Source organism: Notechis scutatus, chromosome 4 (genome assembly GCF_049901735.1).
Source record: "Notechis scutatus isolate UNSWTSFEM ecotype Mainland chromosome 4, rNotScu1.2, whole genome shotgun sequence".
NCBI classification, from domain to species: Eukaryota; Metazoa; Chordata; class Lepidosauria; order Squamata; family Elapidae; genus Notechis; species Notechis scutatus.
This window is the reverse complement of record NC_142012.1, coordinates 36,031,355-36,048,279: the sequence shown is the minus strand read 5'-3', so window position 1 is coordinate 36,048,279 and position 16,925 is coordinate 36,031,355. Positions and strand designations below refer to the sequence as shown.

At 37.0% G+C, this 16,925-nt stretch overlaps 1 protein-coding gene across 3 annotated transcripts in view; it reads left to right on the top strand.

Annotated features, from left to right (window-relative positions):
- JADE1 (jade family PHD finger 1) overlaps positions 1–16,925 on the top strand; it is a 69,926-nt gene that overhangs the window by 45,117 nt on the left and 7,884 nt on the right. For all 3 annotated transcript variants that reach the window (XM_087963136.1, XM_087963134.1, XM_087963135.1), the window contains 5 exons: positions 1,411–1,598; positions 4,286–4,497; positions 7,357–7,524; positions 9,063–9,179; positions 14,175–14,702. In XM_087963136.1, the coding sequence (XP_087819262.1) occupies positions 1,411–1,598; positions 4,286–4,497; positions 7,357–7,524; positions 9,063–9,179; positions 14,175–14,702 (1,213 nt within the window). The remainder of the gene's footprint in view (positions 1–1,410; positions 1,599–4,285; positions 4,498–7,356; positions 7,525–9,062; positions 9,180–14,174; positions 14,703–16,925) is intronic.

The following is a 16,925-nucleotide window of genomic DNA, read 5'->3' as shown; positions in this document are numbered from 1 at the left end:
GGGAAAGTGGAGGAAAAAGAATTTCCATTAAGTTTATGACAGTATTTGATGCTCAGATCTGTTCTTATCGTAGGACTAGATCATGCCCTAATTTTGATAAAATCTTAACACCATCTATACATAATTATTGACAATTATAAATATTTTTTCTTTGTAGTTTTAGAAAGTTTTATCACATGCTACCTATGCACATTTATCAATATGTAGATTTCACCGGAGTACTATATTTGTAGATTCTGTAACAGTGAAATTACTCTGATACAATTTCATGGCTCAACACATGATACTGACAGACCTGTAAATTAGAAATCTGAGCTGCCCTCCATCTCCAGTGTTCTTACATTAACACTATTATATAGTACAGGTAGTCCTTGACTTACAAAGTTCATTTAGTGACTGTTTAAAGTTACAACAGCATTGAAAAACGTGACTTATGGCCATTTTTCACAGTTATGGCCATGATCAAAATTCAGATACTTGGCAATTGGTTCATATTTATGACCCTTGCTGTGTCCCAAGCTCATGTGATCACCTTTTGTGATCTTCTGACAAGCAAGATTAATTAATGGGGAAGCCAGATTCACTTAACAAATGTCTCACATAGCAACAGAAATTTTGGGCTCAATTGTGGTTGTAAGTTGAAAACTACCTATACAGAGTATTATATGATTATATTAAGCATAAATGCAAAGCAGAAACTACAATTGTGATTATAAAATATAAAAACCCTTATATATGCTTACTAGAGTTATGTATAAAATTAAATAAACATTAAAAGAAAAGGGCTAATTTTTAAAAACCCATACATGGTACATTTTACATGCTATGCCAAAGTCTCAAGCCTTTCATTTCTTCCCTACCATCAACTCCCCTGGAATTGTAATACCAAAATTACAGTAGAAAAATAGTGAGTTTAAATGAATTTCTGAGATAATTAAAATAATAAGATATTCCAAAATTATTAACTCCTCTGAAATAGTCTCTTCAATTGAATGGTGCTATAATAATATAATTGATTTAACATTTCTTCCTATGGTGACACAAAATAACAGGGATATCTTCCAATATTTTCTGAAAATATTGAGAAGAGTCTAAGTGAAGAAGAAAAAATCAGCTTTGTAGAATGGCAGAATTGGACATAATGTATTTTCTTGTTTGGGGTGGGATGGAATATATTGTAATTCAAAGCCTTCGGCAGTAGCAGTATGGAAAGACTGAGGTTCTGGTACTTGTAAAACAGGGCTGTGAACTTCATGCCCGGATACATCATGCGCTGGTCACACCCATGCCCGGTTTAGTGAAGGGAAAAAAATCCCGATACAGCACAAGACGCCACGAGTTTGACATTTCTGTTTTAGAAGGATTTCTACAGTAATTATTACAATGAACACCTGTTTGCTACACTTTCAGGATTGTGTCTGAAACAAAAGCTGTTGTATTTTCAAGACCTCGGAAATACATCTTGTCTTCAGGATCTGAGGCCCCTGAGCTTGGATATGTCGACATTCGAACTTTGGCAGAGAGTGTGTGCCGCTATGACCTTAACTACATGGATGTAGCATGGCTGGAACTAGCCAATGAAGAATTCAAAGAGATGGGTAAGTGCTAGTTCCAGTTACAGCCCCAGGTTAGAGAAGTAAAAGGGGAGGAGTTGAGGTAGGGTTTCTGAACTAGCCAGCCTACTATATGGTGCTCATTTGTAGTTTCTAGATAGAAGAGGTGGGGAGAAAAAGTGCTTATAAACAAATTGTATGTGGTTGGGATGGGGGGATAGTTTTGAGTGGAAAGTTTAGCAGAAATAAAATTTTCTGAATTGTTAACATCTCAGACATATACTCAAAGTTAGGATTTTTGAGTTTCATTGGGAAATATGGAGGAAAAGGGAAAGCATATCAGGAACACCAGTTCCTGCTTAATCTTATATGAATTAATAAAACAGTCGTGCTTTTAGGATTTGCAATCTAAAACATGGAATGGTACTAGATGCAATCATATATCTTTGAACAGTTGCAGTTGCATAACTTCAGAAAGTTCTTTTGATCTTTCCTAGGGTGGGTAGAATATATTTTAACCAATTATTATTGCTGGCTTGCTTCAAAAAACAACAACTATAAGTTATATATTTACTGTTCTATTTTTTATGGTTTTATTTTTGTCATTTTACTTTGTAAGTCAACTAAAGTGCTACTTACTGTTTTAAATACATATAAGTATACAGGTAATCCTTGACTTACAACCATTTGTTTAGTGTCTGTTCGAAGTTAAAATGACACTGAAAAAAAGTGACTTATAACTGCTTTTCACACTCATGACCATTACAGCCCCCATGACCACAATTGGAATGCTTAGCAACTGGCATATGTTTATGATAATTGTGGTGTCTCAGGATCATGTGATCACCTTTTATAATCTTCTGAAAAGCAAATTCAATGGGGAAACCAGATTCAATTAGCAGCCATGCTGCTAACATGACAATTACAGTGATTCACTTAACAACTGTGGCAAAGAAGGTCATAAAATGGGTTAAAACGCACTGAATAACTGTCTTGATTATCAATGGAAATTTGAGGATCAATTGTGGTTGTAAGTCTAAGACTACCTGTACGTATGTATAAACACACACACACACACACACACACACACACACATTTTAAGACATACTGAAGATTCCGACTACATTTAAAAAGGTACCTCCATGTAGTTTACCTCCTATTTTCTAAGAGCCCTCTAGAAGAGCCAAGCGTTTTAAGATTTTCTACAAACTTAATAGGAGAAGCCTTTATCTGGTGAATTGGTTTCAACAAAGGGCATCATAGTCAGAGAACAGATTTCTATATGGATCAGTAAGAATGAATTGAAACTGAGCTAGAAGAAAACTAATAAGGTTCTTTATAATAGGCATGAAATGGACAAAGAATCAAATCCTTAACTATAATGTGTACCAGCTGGCCTTTCTCTATTCATTTGAAGAGCAGTCTTATATATACATATAACAAATTACAGTAAACCAGCCTTGCAACTCTTTGATTGAGAACAACACAATATAGAATTTATGACAGTAGTTTTAAAGTAACCTTTGTTGCAATTTGTTATGAAGTATCTAATCATTGCTAAAATTAAATAACCATTCTTAAAGTATGGGATATTATTATAACAGCTACTGTTAAGGAATTCAGAAACCTGAAAGAGCTACTGTAAAATTGAAAATCAGACTCTGTTATTAGAAGCACACAGTAGTGCCAGCTATTAAGAAAGAAATTTAGGTGTTGTTCAGATTCCTTCTTATAAGAGGCTATTGCCTGAAGTAATATAATTGGATAAAGTCTCCCAAACAGATTTTTTTCAGGAATCAGATATTTGGAAATTAAAGATTCTATATGAAAAATATTATAAACTTCAACAAAAGGATGCATACTAAGTCCAAATCCTATGTCACTATATCACTAACATTAAAATAAGTTATATATTTCTATGATTAGAAGTTCTGCCTGTTCATCACAGAATTAAAGGGTTCTGAAGCTTAATGTAACTTGATACGTAGAGTCATAGTATAGATTTATCTTCTCCAACTGATTAGCTGGACTGCAGTTTCCAACATGATGGTAATGGCCATGCAGGCTACAGACAATTAGAGTTTGAAGTCCATCACATCTGATCTTCACCAAATAACCAAGTATATACTAGCATGTTAAATAATACATCTGCTTAGCTTTTGGGGCAAAGCAGTCCTCAATAAAAGCAATTTTGGGGGGCATTTTTGTAGTGTGGAATATTTTTAAAATAAATTCACAACACTGAATATCAATCCAAAAGTCAGTTCACAGAATTATATAAGTGTCCCAGGTGTGGATTTCTGGAAACTCTGCAAATTAATATCTTTACTTCCTCTAATCTGAGGAAAGACTTTTTCAAGGCTGGTACAACATTGTCTCATTCACACTGTTATTTGGCAGCTATGCTACCATTTGCCTATTTAAATACATTTGCCCTTTTGATTTAAAGTAAATTAATAAATCCAACATCTTATTTTTTATGTGCATTTGAGAAGATGGTTAATTTTTATACCCACTTTTTACTTTCAGCCTCATATCATGGAACTGTCTCTACATGATAGCCAGATTGATTGTACCAGTTAAGATAAGGTGGTAGTTAGTATCAAATTTAACCTGTCTTTTTCCTTTCCTTTCCACTTTGATTTCATTGATTGTTTATATTGCTAAACTTAGATGGTAAGTAAAAAAGAACATGAACATGAGAACTAAATATATTCATATAAATTAACCAGGGATGCCTGAACTAGATGAATACACCATGGAGAGGATCATGGAAGAATTTGAGCAACGGTGTTACGACAATATGAATCATGCTATCGAGACTGAAGAAGGTCTTGGCATCGAGTATGATGAGGATGTTGTCTGTGACGTTTGCCAGTCTCCAGATGGTGAAGATGGCAATGAGATGGTGTTCTGTGACAAATGCAATATTTGTGTTCATCAGGTATAGCACCATGTACCACAATAATATTGGAACTAGTATAATTTCACTGTGATGAGGCAATAAGGATTTTGCACATTCTAAGCATGTTGAAGTTGTTTGAGAGTTTACGATGAAATTTATTGATTGAGACAAAGGGACACAGGAAATGAGTGATAACTGAGCTAAGTATGGATAATTGTCACACTGACCTAGTAACACTTGGCTAATGTTCTCTGTGCTCAGTCGTTAAGCAGGATCTTGCTTGATTAGTAGTTGGATGGTAGATTTCTATAAAATACTACATTTGTAAAACAGAACAGTAAATATAGATATATTATAGAATATGGATAGTCCTTGACAACCTGAGATTCTGGTCCTTAACAACCACAATTGGTGCCAGAAACTCAGTTGCTAAGCAAGGTGTCAATCTTTTTTTGCCATGATTTGCTTTGTTAAACAAATCATGACAATTGATAGGTGTTCAAATTTTGATCCTGCAACAATCGTAAGTGTGAGGATGGATCATAAGCCACATTATTCAGTGCCATTGTAATTTCAATCAGTTGCTAAATGAATATTTATAAATAGAGGACTATCTATAAACATTGCAGAAGAAGGCAGTGGAAAACTGCTTCTTGTTGACAAGAAAATCACAAGAAACTCTTCATGAAATCACTAGGAATGGATGTTGCCTTTTATTCATAGCTATTAAAAGTTCCATAAGTGCTGTGTGATGCTTAGTGACCAGTATTGTGTCTTCAGAATTTTGAGTTACTAATTATAAAATTTCAATAGCATTTTATTGGAAAATACAGTTACACAAATCCTACTTGGAATGTTGGTGTTACTGTTGCATTTTTTTCATTTGCAGACTTATATGTGGTTTCATGTGTATTTTTTCTTTTTCCTTTATTTTGAATGTTTGACCTCTTAGGTTTGTTCAGTTGCTGTCCATTTGGCTTCAACATATTTTTGCATGTAAATCTACAATTTTGTCATATTTTTTATAAGCATTCCAAAGTGAGATAAGAGTTTTGATCTATCTCTCTTTATGCATTGAGAAAAGTTTCACACTTCTCTTCCCAAAGTAGAAATATGCTTCACCATTTGGAAAAGATTATGCATCTCTATGTGGAGAATGGATTACATAAATGAACTTAGTTCAGTCCATGTGTAAGAAATAATAAGAGTGTACAGTATTTATACTTTCCTTTATGTAAAAGATAAGAGTGTGTATTTATGTTTCTGTTAAAACAGATGAGTATAATATTAGATTCCAGGTTTATTTTGACAGTTGAGCACTTTGGGTGCAGGCCCCAAATTCTCTGAACTGAAAGCCCCCACAAACTATAATTGTAAATGCAACAAAAATATTACATTAATAGGAGCAATGTAGGTTACATTTAAATGTTGTCCTTGCTATTTTTTACTCTAGTTCCTTTTAAATGTAGTGTCCACCACGCCATGCAAAATTCTGTTTTTAAAAATTGCACATTTATTCTTCAAAGAGGAATTGTGGATAGCTATATTTTTGTTTGTTTATATTCCACCTTTATTTTCACAAATAATTCAAGGTGACTAACATATCCAACACATTTTCCTTCTGTTTTCCCTACAACAATAACCCTGTGAGGTTGGTTGGACTGAGAAAGAGTGACTGGCCCAAGGCCAGTATTAATATTAATCAACATTTCTATGAGTTATTTCCTGTTAAGGAAGAAATACTATGTGTGTATTTATTTTCCAGGAATATTTTTTTTTAAATTGGCTGGTTTGTCAGTAAATTATAAGCCAGAGAAGAGACCATTTTTATGGTTTGAGAGGATTTTGAGCATTTTCTACATTTAAAATTCTTTATCAATTGACAGTCATTCTTACTGCTTTTTAAATTATATTGAACCACAAAAGATTTAAAACATCAGAAGCAATGGCCTCTCTAGGAACACCATATCTGTTGCCAGAAGAATAATTAATGTCATGGCTGCACCTTTTCCTTCTCAGTCAGGTCCAGAAAAAGCTGTATTTGTGTTCTTGGAAGACCTCCTTTTTCCTCTTTTTTTTAGCGGGGGTGGGCAGGTTTCTTTATGGTTGTATTAAAATTCTCAGCTTTCAAGTGGGACACAGATATGTTTTAGGCTTTTATTTTAGTTAATAAAATGTTGGCTTAACTCCAATTGAAATAATTATTGTTCATATACAATCTGCCTTCCCTTTGGCAGCACAGCTGGCTAGGATAGATCTTCAGTTCCTGTTTTAGCTCCTTCTATTACACATTGTTTGGTCTATTTCATAGCTTTGTGAACTTAGAAGCAGTTATAAACATGGCCAGAATCCCATGATTACTAAAAATTGCTTCTTTGTGGTTGAGAATGTATGTCTGCAATTAACATCACAGCCATCTTGGCTGTGGTCCAATAGATAAATTTGAGTAGCTTTAATTCAGCTGATACCCCACAGCTACATTGAGGTTAAGCTACTCAGAAGCCATTTTAGCAGCAAGGTAATCATGAATTCATAAATGTATTCAGCCATGATCCAGAGAATGGGCTTTGCTTGTTTTGTTAGATTATTTCTTTTTGCTTGATTTTTAAAAAGAAACAAACTATTAGGTTTGCTGAAATGGAAACCTAATAAAACCAAACATATGAAGGCAATCTTAGTATTAGCCTAAATATGTTATCAGCAGAATTCAAATTTCTTGTCATGAGCCTTATTCTTGTACACATAAACTAATATTCATCAACTTCACGTATTCACTTGTAATTTAAGTTTCTCAACTCAGGTATTGGATATATAAATACTAAAAACTACTAACAATAAGTTGACAGAAATGAAGTGTCCTGTTTATACCTGTCTGCTAACATTTTCTTCTTTTTTCAGGCATGTTATGGCATCCTAAAAGTTCCCGAAGGCAGCTGGTTATGCCGAACCTGTGCTCTTGGTGTCCAGCCAAAATGTTTGTTGTGTCCCAAGAAAGGTGGAGCCATGAAACCAACTCGAAGTGGGACAAAGTGGGTCCATGTTAGTTGTGCCCTCTGGATCCCAGAGGTTGGTGTTTCATGGTTGTTGTTTTTCTATCTTTGTTCAGAGTGGCAGATATTTGTTCATACATATAGCTTTATGGCTAGTAATGGGAGTTATATTGGTGCCACTGGTTATAGCAGACAGTGTTAAAATTGATAATGTGGAGCCCATCCCTAATAATTGAGGAGATAGTGAATCCATTTTACTTGATATTAGAGGTACAGGGTAACCTGTTGACTTCAAGATGTTGCTGATCTACATCATGGTCAGTGATGAGGGATCCTGAAAATCATAATCTAGCATCACTAACAGGTTCCAGTCTTGAAATATAATTATCGTACATGTTGGTAAGTTTCCTGAGATTTTGGATTGGTAGCAGTCAGAGGTATGGAAAACATTTCAAGTTCAAACCATTTTGAAATTCAGAATGTTTGATTTTGAGCTTCAAAAAATTATTTTGATTTTGAAATAGTGCTTTTAGGATCCAAAATAGACAGATTTGATTACCATGTAACTCTGAGACCAGAAGAGCTGTTTTAAGCTGGGAACATTTCCAGAATGATTGAAACAGCCTTTTTCAAATATGAAACAGCTTTCACAGTCAAAACAAAAAGTTCAGACTTGAAATGGAGCGTTTTGAATTTGAAATAGTTTGAATTTGAACATTACCATATAATAGTAGGAGATGGATAATAGTAGGTTGCTAGTGAGATGTAGAGCCATATCTGGCCATTAAGGAGTTTTCTAATGTTTTAGTAGAGTGTATGAACATGGTTAGGAAGTGGAACCAATTCTGATTTTGGAGCCATAATTGAAATAGATTTATTTGAAATCTTCTTTTATAAGGGGGGAAAAGAATATAATGTAATCTATGTAACAGTTGCAAATGGAAAATTAATGGAATATAGAAATACATAATTGTATGCAAAACAAACCATTTCAGGGATGTTCTGCATTGTTTATTTTTCCTTCCGTTCTCAGAGTTTTAGAAGAAAAACATCACATTTCCAGTGCATACCAGAATATCCCATCATTAAAAAAGAGAATCTTGCACATAACTTGAAAGGTTCCCTTAGGCCAGGATAAAAGCAAATCCACATCATAGCATGCTTTTTCTTTTTCATTAGAATACAAGACTATGAGGGAAAAGAGGTACTGTTGCTCGCTCAACTTGTTAATCAAACATTAACTTGGGCTTCCGTAGAGGATTTGTATTAGATTTGGCCAGAGGATAAGTTCAAATTCCTATCCAGTTCACATTCCATTCTTCATCCTTGGCCAGTTACTATCACTGTTTGTTATGAAGCCAAAATTCTATGTGTGAAGAATTTTGTTCATTACTGTAACTTTGGAGGAAGGGCAGGATAAAAATGAAATCAATTTATTTCCAATCCTTAAGAATTTTTTTAATGGGATATCATTTGATAAAGTAATAGAAATATTACTGGCTAGAAATACTGGTCTGATGGAATAATCTGAAGGTCAATAAGTAGAGGATAGTTATACTTTAGCTGCTATTTGGTTTTTTAACAATATGTATTATTTTTTCCAATTATTCTTAGGTGAGCATTGGTAGCCCAGAAAAGATGGAGCCCATTACAAAGGTCTCTCATATTCCCAGCAGCAGATGGGCCCTGATATGCAGTCTTTGTAATGAGAAGATTGGGGCATCCATACAGGTAAACAGTTCTTAGGTATTCTGAGAAACTAATCATTACAAAAACCTGGCCAAAGCTTTTTATCTAACTTTTATAGTGATCTTCAAATGTTATATCCTTGTTACTTTCATAAAATAAATTATAGAATGAGCACTGACATTAGCAGTGCATGTACAACAATTGGGACATTACATACATTAATGTTACAATATTATTTTAGGATTTATATTTAGATACACAACTAGTCTGCATTGTGTTCGAGAATATCATTGCCATACTATTAAATCTGTTCACTGTGAATTCTTTGATGGTTATAAATCACAAGCGTGATTTAACCTTTTTTTAAAGATGGCTTTTGAAATTGCCATTGTCTTTGACATCTGTTTTGCTGAGGAAATTTTTTAATAATTTTCAATCTCCTCCTTGCTTTCTCTTCTTTGTTAATACTGTTTTGTGTACTGTCATATCTTCTTTCTCTTGGCTTTTTGGAGCTTGTTCAGTGTTTTCTTGTCTATATGCCAATTATGCTTGTCATCTGATTGTTAGGTTTTTTTTATTACCATTTGCTTCTCATAATTATTTGCTTTTGAAATCATTTGGTCCCTGTCTTTGTTCAGAGTTCCTTGCATTACCCACTGAATTTGCAGCTTAGCTACATTTAACTTGATCTATATCTAATTTAGTAGGTACAGATAAATGGATTTCTTTAAAAAAAAATAAACTAGTGTAACTGAATGTTAAATGAGAAATACTTTGCTACATTTCTAATTGAGCAAGTTCAGTGAAAACTAGGCATTCACTGATTCATTTCAGATAGCCATTGTTTTTGTTTGTTTTGGCCAGGGTTGTTTTAATTTCAATTTCTGAAAATGGTCTTCAGAAGCCTGTCTATTCTTTGTGGTTCATTTAGAGCAACATTGCTATCTAGCAGATTAATTATTAGTGATAACATAAATATCACATAGTCACATTTGTCAAATTGTATTTGATTTTCAGACTATAGAGAGCTAATGGTTAGGAGATCACTAATCTATTATTCCATCAAACTGTGTTGCCCAAGGTTATGCTTTTTTAGTTGAATGCGATTTCTAGTAGGATTCAAAATTCTGAATAAATATGCATGATCATCAAGGAAACAGATTAATTGCTACTGTAGCAGCTTTAGACTGAAGTAGAAATTAAGAGGATTTTGTTCTAAGAATGAGATCAAGTGCATTTTATGTTTAGGATTTTGGCAAGATCTGGAAAATTTCAAAATGTTCTGAAAAGTTTAATGATTTTTACAGCTGTCCACTTAGGAAAAGCATGAGCAACTATGGGAGGTCCCCCAATTACCCTGCCTAATACACAAGGATGGTGAAGTGGCTCTTTCAAATATTCTTCCCTGTGTGATAAAATCAAAGTAACAGAGCAACATACCTTGATTTAGATATATTGAGCTCTCTTTAGTGATTGAATAGCCCCTCCTGTGAGCTCTTGAGAGAGGGCCTGTTGTTGTTTCCCTGAGCTTGGACTCTGCGCTCAGTGTGGCACACTCCCCCATCCTGGCCAGGAGGCCTTTCCTTTCTTCTGGAGTCTCTGGTCAGATATGTTCTTCCTATATGCCCGGATTCTCTACAGTAAAAACAGAGTGCTGAATGGGGGAAGTTTGAATAGTGAGCTCTGTCTGCTGCCCAAACTGGCTTTGAATCTCTTCCAGATGAGAGTCAGTGATCACAGAAAAGGTGGTAGGTTTGGTCTAGATTCTGTGGCACTCCTTGCCATATGAGCTTAGTGCCAATTTGAGCATTCCGTCCTTGTCTATACTGAGAAATTAGAGCTGTCTTGTTCTCATCTAGCTCTGCAGTGATTAATTTGAATTCAGGCCGACCCTTCTATTATCATTTTAAGCTTCTGGATCTGGTGGGTCTCTATTACTCCTCTTATCGGATCTCTGAGTTGTTCATAAAGTCTGGTAATTGACTATAATAGGATCATTGCCTTCAGTGACCAGAAATGCCCGTTGAGCTTCTAACAGTACAGTTACAGTACAAATCAGTACAAAAGACACCTGTGAGTGAGCACTCAGTTGGGAATTCTTCGCCTTTAATTCCTATAGAGAACTCTTCCTGAGCTATGAAAGTTCTCATCCTTTCTGATTTTCCTCCAAGACTTTCTGCTAAAACACCCATGGCTTCTTGCAACACTGGCTGGACTGCTGGTGTCAGAGCAATCGGTGGTGGTGTCTGTGCCAGATTCTGCATCTGTTGCACCAGTTGAAGCACTCTTGTCAAATTGCACACTTCATTCTCTAGTTCATCCTAACCCCAAAGCACAGCATCCATTACTCCTTCATCAGAAAGTTCTTCTGCTTGGGACTTTAGTTGTCATCACTTGGGGCTTTAGTTGCTATTGCTCTTTGGGGAAAAAGACTGGGAGTCTGAGAAGATTAATGTCAGGTGCAAACAATCAGGTCCACCCAGTGAAAGGTTCCAAATTACTGATTTGTTGTTCAAGCCTATGTATAGGAATCTTCTCAGATCTACTGGCTTGCACCTTGGTAAAACAAGATAAAGTTCTGTGGCATTCAAGGGGTGGGATGGGGGTTAGACTTCATTCTCTTGTGACAACATAGACATTCTATATTGATTCCCATTTGTCAGCTCCCCCTCACTCTTCCAGTCTCTCTCATACATTTATTGATTTATATAACTGTCTTACTAGGGAAGTATTTAAGACATGAATGACAATGGGAGGAGGGTCTCACAGTTATAAATTCTGCTTTCCCCAAATTAGCGCTTCTGCTTTCTACATAGAGAATGGTAGTCTTATTTACTGTGATGGATTTAGCGCTTTAAAAAGACTGTACATTTTAACTCACTGTTCAGTTAGCATTTCTTCTATGTTTGTGCGTGAAATATGTATTAGTACACAGGAATTGCTCTGCAGCACTTGGATATTTGAACATTAATATTTTATGTCTAAACACAATGGTACGGCTAATCAGAACATTGAGCTAACCTATTTACAGAGAGAGTATACAGTAAGCGACTTATGAGTTAAACACTGGGTGACCACAACTTTTATTCAGAGAAAAATGTACAAATAAAAACGATCACTATTCCCTGTCTTTTAATATAGAGAAAATTGTGAATGTTTTTAAATGAATTGCTCATAGTTACTAAGAAGATATAATTTGGCTGTGGATAAAGATATGAGTTAGAATTGCTGTATGTGTTTACATTATGCTACCCCCTACATTGCATTTCTAAATCATTGATATGCCAGAAATTTGACATTGAATTCAACACAGATTTTCAAGTGCTTTGCCAAAGGCTTTGTTTAGTAATGTCCTTCCAAAGGAAATTTAAATAAATGTGCCGAATATGACTCACAGACATATAATTAGATGCCCAGTATATTAATTAATAAATGTTAAGTTTTAATAGACCTGTACTTGTTCTCTGTATTTTTAGTTATATGGCAGGGAGAAAAGATTATCTGCATTGTATTTTTGGTTAATATTCTTGAAGGAATAGCATTTCAAGCATCCTATTTTTCCACTAAATTTCTGATAGCTCTTGATGACTAGTTTTTTCCTACTGTTTTTGTTTTTATTTATTCTATCATATCTATCATCTGTTTATGTTTGTCTGTCTGTCTATCATAAATCATGAATATTATTTATCCTTTTTAACTTCTGATAATTGCATTGAAAAATGAGGTTTCAATAAATAGATGAATTCAAACCATTCCATATTTCCAAATTATCAAGATAGGCTGCTTAAAATAACCTTCTACTGAATCTCTTTTAAGCCATCAAGCTTATTTCTGTTAATAGTTAATAGCCTCGGTAATCACTATGGCATTTCTAATATTTTAAGAAGACTTCAATGACTTCAGAGAAACAAGTATATTCTGATGTAGGTAAAGTATATGGTATTATTAGGGATGTGTAGCATTTTGAATCAAGAACCAAGAGAGGTTTTTCAGTGTACATGTGGTCTCACTTGCTACTTCCTTAAAATTTACTGCTTTTTTCTTGAGTCACATGGCTACTAAGCAAGCCTAGAAAATGATGCGGCTTCCAGTTCCTTTCTGGCTGTGGATTCACAGTGCTGCATATTCATAACTCTGTGGGAGTAAACATGTTGATCCTCATCCTAGACTTACAAATCACCTTATGTTTCGCCAACACAATCCCAGTGCACCAGTGAGTGGGAAATAAAAATACTTAGTTATACTGTCTGTAACAACCAAGAGATACTAGGTTATACTACCATGATATACTGTGGCCAAATTTCTTTACAGTATTTACATTAGCAATTTGATTGCTTTTATACATAATTATTGGTTATTTTCACAAAGGTAGACATTGGCTAGGGTTGATAAAAGTAATGGATAAATTCATTACAAGTAGTCCTCAACTTACAACTAGTGAAATCTGCTCTTATGGTTGTAAGTCATGACAGTCGTAAAATGAGTCACCCATGTTTTTACAACCTTTTTGCAGTTGTCATAAAGCAAACACCACAGTTGTTAAATTGTTCGCTATGAGTCATTTTTGCCAAAAACTGGAAGTAAATGCCAGTTTTTGGCAAAACCATTGTAAAAGACAGTCATGTTACTGCAAATGGTTGTAAAGGCAGGCCACATACTGAACACTTGAAATGCGGTCACATGACTGCAGGGGGTGGCCCTCAGAACTTTGTAGCCAGATCCTAAGTACCCTGAGGAGGTTCATCATAACTTTGAATAGTTAGTAAGCGACTGGGTCATAAGTCGATGACTACCTGTACAACTATCACTCTCTTGATAATTATATAATGACTCACGAATCAGCCATTGTCACTTCCTCTCATGTTTTGAGCTTCCTGATTATAGAGCTGATAACACTTGACAATATAGGCTCTAGGCCCAATTCTGAATTGCTGTTCTAATATATGATGTCCAAATGTTGGATCTAGGGGAGCCCTATAGGGTTTACAATCTTTACTGCATATTTAAATACCTAAAATTTATATTTTTTTTCCGCAGTGTTCAGTAAAAAACTGCCGCACAGCCTTTCATGTCACTTGTGCATTTGACCGCGGTTTGGAGATGAAGACTATTCTGGCTGACAATGATGAAGTCAAATTCAAATCCTATTGTCCGAAGCACAGTTCTACTAAGAAGTCGGATGAGGAAAACCTCAATGAATTAACTGGCCAAGAAAATGAGAATGGGGCACATGATCATTCTCTGGGCCACTTAGAACCATATGATAGCCTAGCTCAAAATCAGGAGGAAGCTCATCGGGTCAGTATTCGAAAGCAGAAACTCCAGCAACTGGAGGATGGGTTTTATGCCTTTGTTAATGCTTCAGAAGTGGCTCAAGCTCTGCAACTTCCAGAGGACTCTGTAGAATTCCTATATCAGTATTGGAAATTGAAGAGAAAATCAAACTTCAACAAACCTTTGATCACCCCAAAGAAAGATGAAGAGGACAATCTAGCCAAACGGGAACAGGACGTTCTGTTCAGGCGACTACAGCTTTTCACTCACCTCCGGCAAGATTTGGAAAGGGTAAGCTACAATGTTATTGAAGAAAAGTAGAACACAGATCTAAATGTAATATTCCTTATGCCATACATTGATTAAAGTAACTTCTTATGATCTGAGCATCGATATTTGATTCACGTATATGATTCTGTTTGGACTTCAGTCTGGGAATATAGAAGCATGGATCCCATTCAGATAGATAGGGAATAAGAGTTTTTAAAAATGTACCATTGCTATTTGCAATTATGGCATTCGTATAAGGTATATATATTTCCATGAATATCACCGAGATTCTTATCAAATAAAGTAATAAATAGATTCCTTAAAAATAAAGCAATAGGAAAATGTTAAAAATAATCATTAATTATATATCGCCATCAAGCTATTCCTGTTTGAGTGAAGCAACAAGATTCAGAGTCCAGATAAGGGGTTAAAAACAATAAATGAAAGAAATTAAAGGCATGTGGTAAAAAAAAGTGACCTAAATCTAGATCAGTACCTTTTCTCAATACCTTAGATATGTTAGCCCAAATAAGTCATTTATAAAAACAATAAAGGTAGGATGTAAATAAATAAATAAATAAATAAATAAATAAAAATACATTTCTAGTCTTATAAACCATCCTTGCTTAAATTATATTCAATTATTGCTTAGTAGGTTGTTGGTCATTTACTGTATTTTTCGGAGTATAAGATGCTCCAAAGTATAAGCACACCTAGCTTTTGGGGAGGAAAACAAGAAAAAAAAATATGCCTCTGCATTCCAGCAATTTGCCTCCTTTACAGCAAACAGCCTGTTTCCATTTTAGTTTCAGCACAGCCTGATTAGCATAAGCAGCTGATTGTTGGTTGGATCGGCCTCCCCAGAATCAGCTGTTTCATGCTTCAGGGATTGCCATAGCCTATTGCTGCCTTTGCGAGCCCCATTTTTGGCCTCTGCATCCCGTTTTCAGCCTCCGCACACCCTGTTTTCGCCCTATTTTCCACCTGTTCTGGGCGGCAGGGATCAGAATGGGTGGAAAATAGGAGTGCCCTGCAGGTAGCCTAGGCTAGAATTACCCCGATAGCCGATAGAAGCTCCCTGAAGGCAGAGTCCCCAGCCGCTTCAGGGCGTGGCGTGGCTACCTGTGTCCCCTCACCTTTAGGGCAGTCTCTTTCGGGCGATGGAAGCTTCCCAAGTGCAGTCACCAGCCACTTCGATCGGCCTCGGGGCAAGCGAGTGCACACACACACACTCCCCTCGCCGCGAGGCTGCTTCTTTCAGCAGACAAAGGCTCCCTTGAAGGCAGAGTCCCCAGCCACTTCAGGGCAAGGCGTGGCTGCCCATGTCCCCCGCATGCCCTTAGGGCAGTCTCTTTCAGGCAATGGAAGCTCCCCAAATGCAGTCACCAGCCACTTCGATCGACTGGTAGAAGCGGCCTCAGGGCGAGCGCACACACACACACACCTTGCCGCGAGCCTGCTTCTTTCGGCAGACGAAAGCTCCCTTGAAGGCAGAGTCCCCATCCGCTTTGGGGCAAGGCATGGCTGCCCATGTCCCCTCGCCTTTAGGCAGTCTCTTTCAGACGATGGAAGCTCCCCAAGTGCAGTCACCAGCCACTTCGATTGGCCGGAAGAAGCGGCCTCGGGATGAGCGCACACACACACTCCCCTCGCCGCAAGGCCTCTTCTACCGCCGATTGAAGTGGCTGGTGACTGCATTTGAGGAGCTTCCATCGCCCGAAAGAGACTGCCTAAAGGCGAGGGGACATGGGCAGCCACGCCTTGCCCTGAAGCAGCTGGGGACTCTGCCTTCAAGGGAACTTTCGTCTGCTGAAAGAAAGGCCTCGCGGCGAGGGGAGTGTGTGTGTGTGCTCGCCCGAGGCCGCTTCTAGCGGCCGATCGAAGTGGCCGGTGACTGCATTTGGGGAGCTTCCATCGCCTGAAAGAGACTGCGTAAAGGCAAGGGGACATGGGCAGCCATGCCTTGCCCTGAAGCGGCTGGGGACTCTGCCTTCAAGGGAGCTTTTGTCTGCCGAAGAAGCGGCCTGCGGCGAGGGGAGGAGTGTGTGTGTGTGGCTCACCCGAGGCCGCTTCACCGCCGATCGAAGTGGCTGGTGACTGCATTTGGGGAGCTTCCATCGCCCGAAAGAGACTGCCTAAAGGCGAGGGACACGGGCAGCCACGCCACGCCCTGAAGCAGATGGGGACTCTGCCTTCGGGGAGCTTTCGTAGGCCGATAGAAGCAGCCTTGCGGTGAGGTACGTG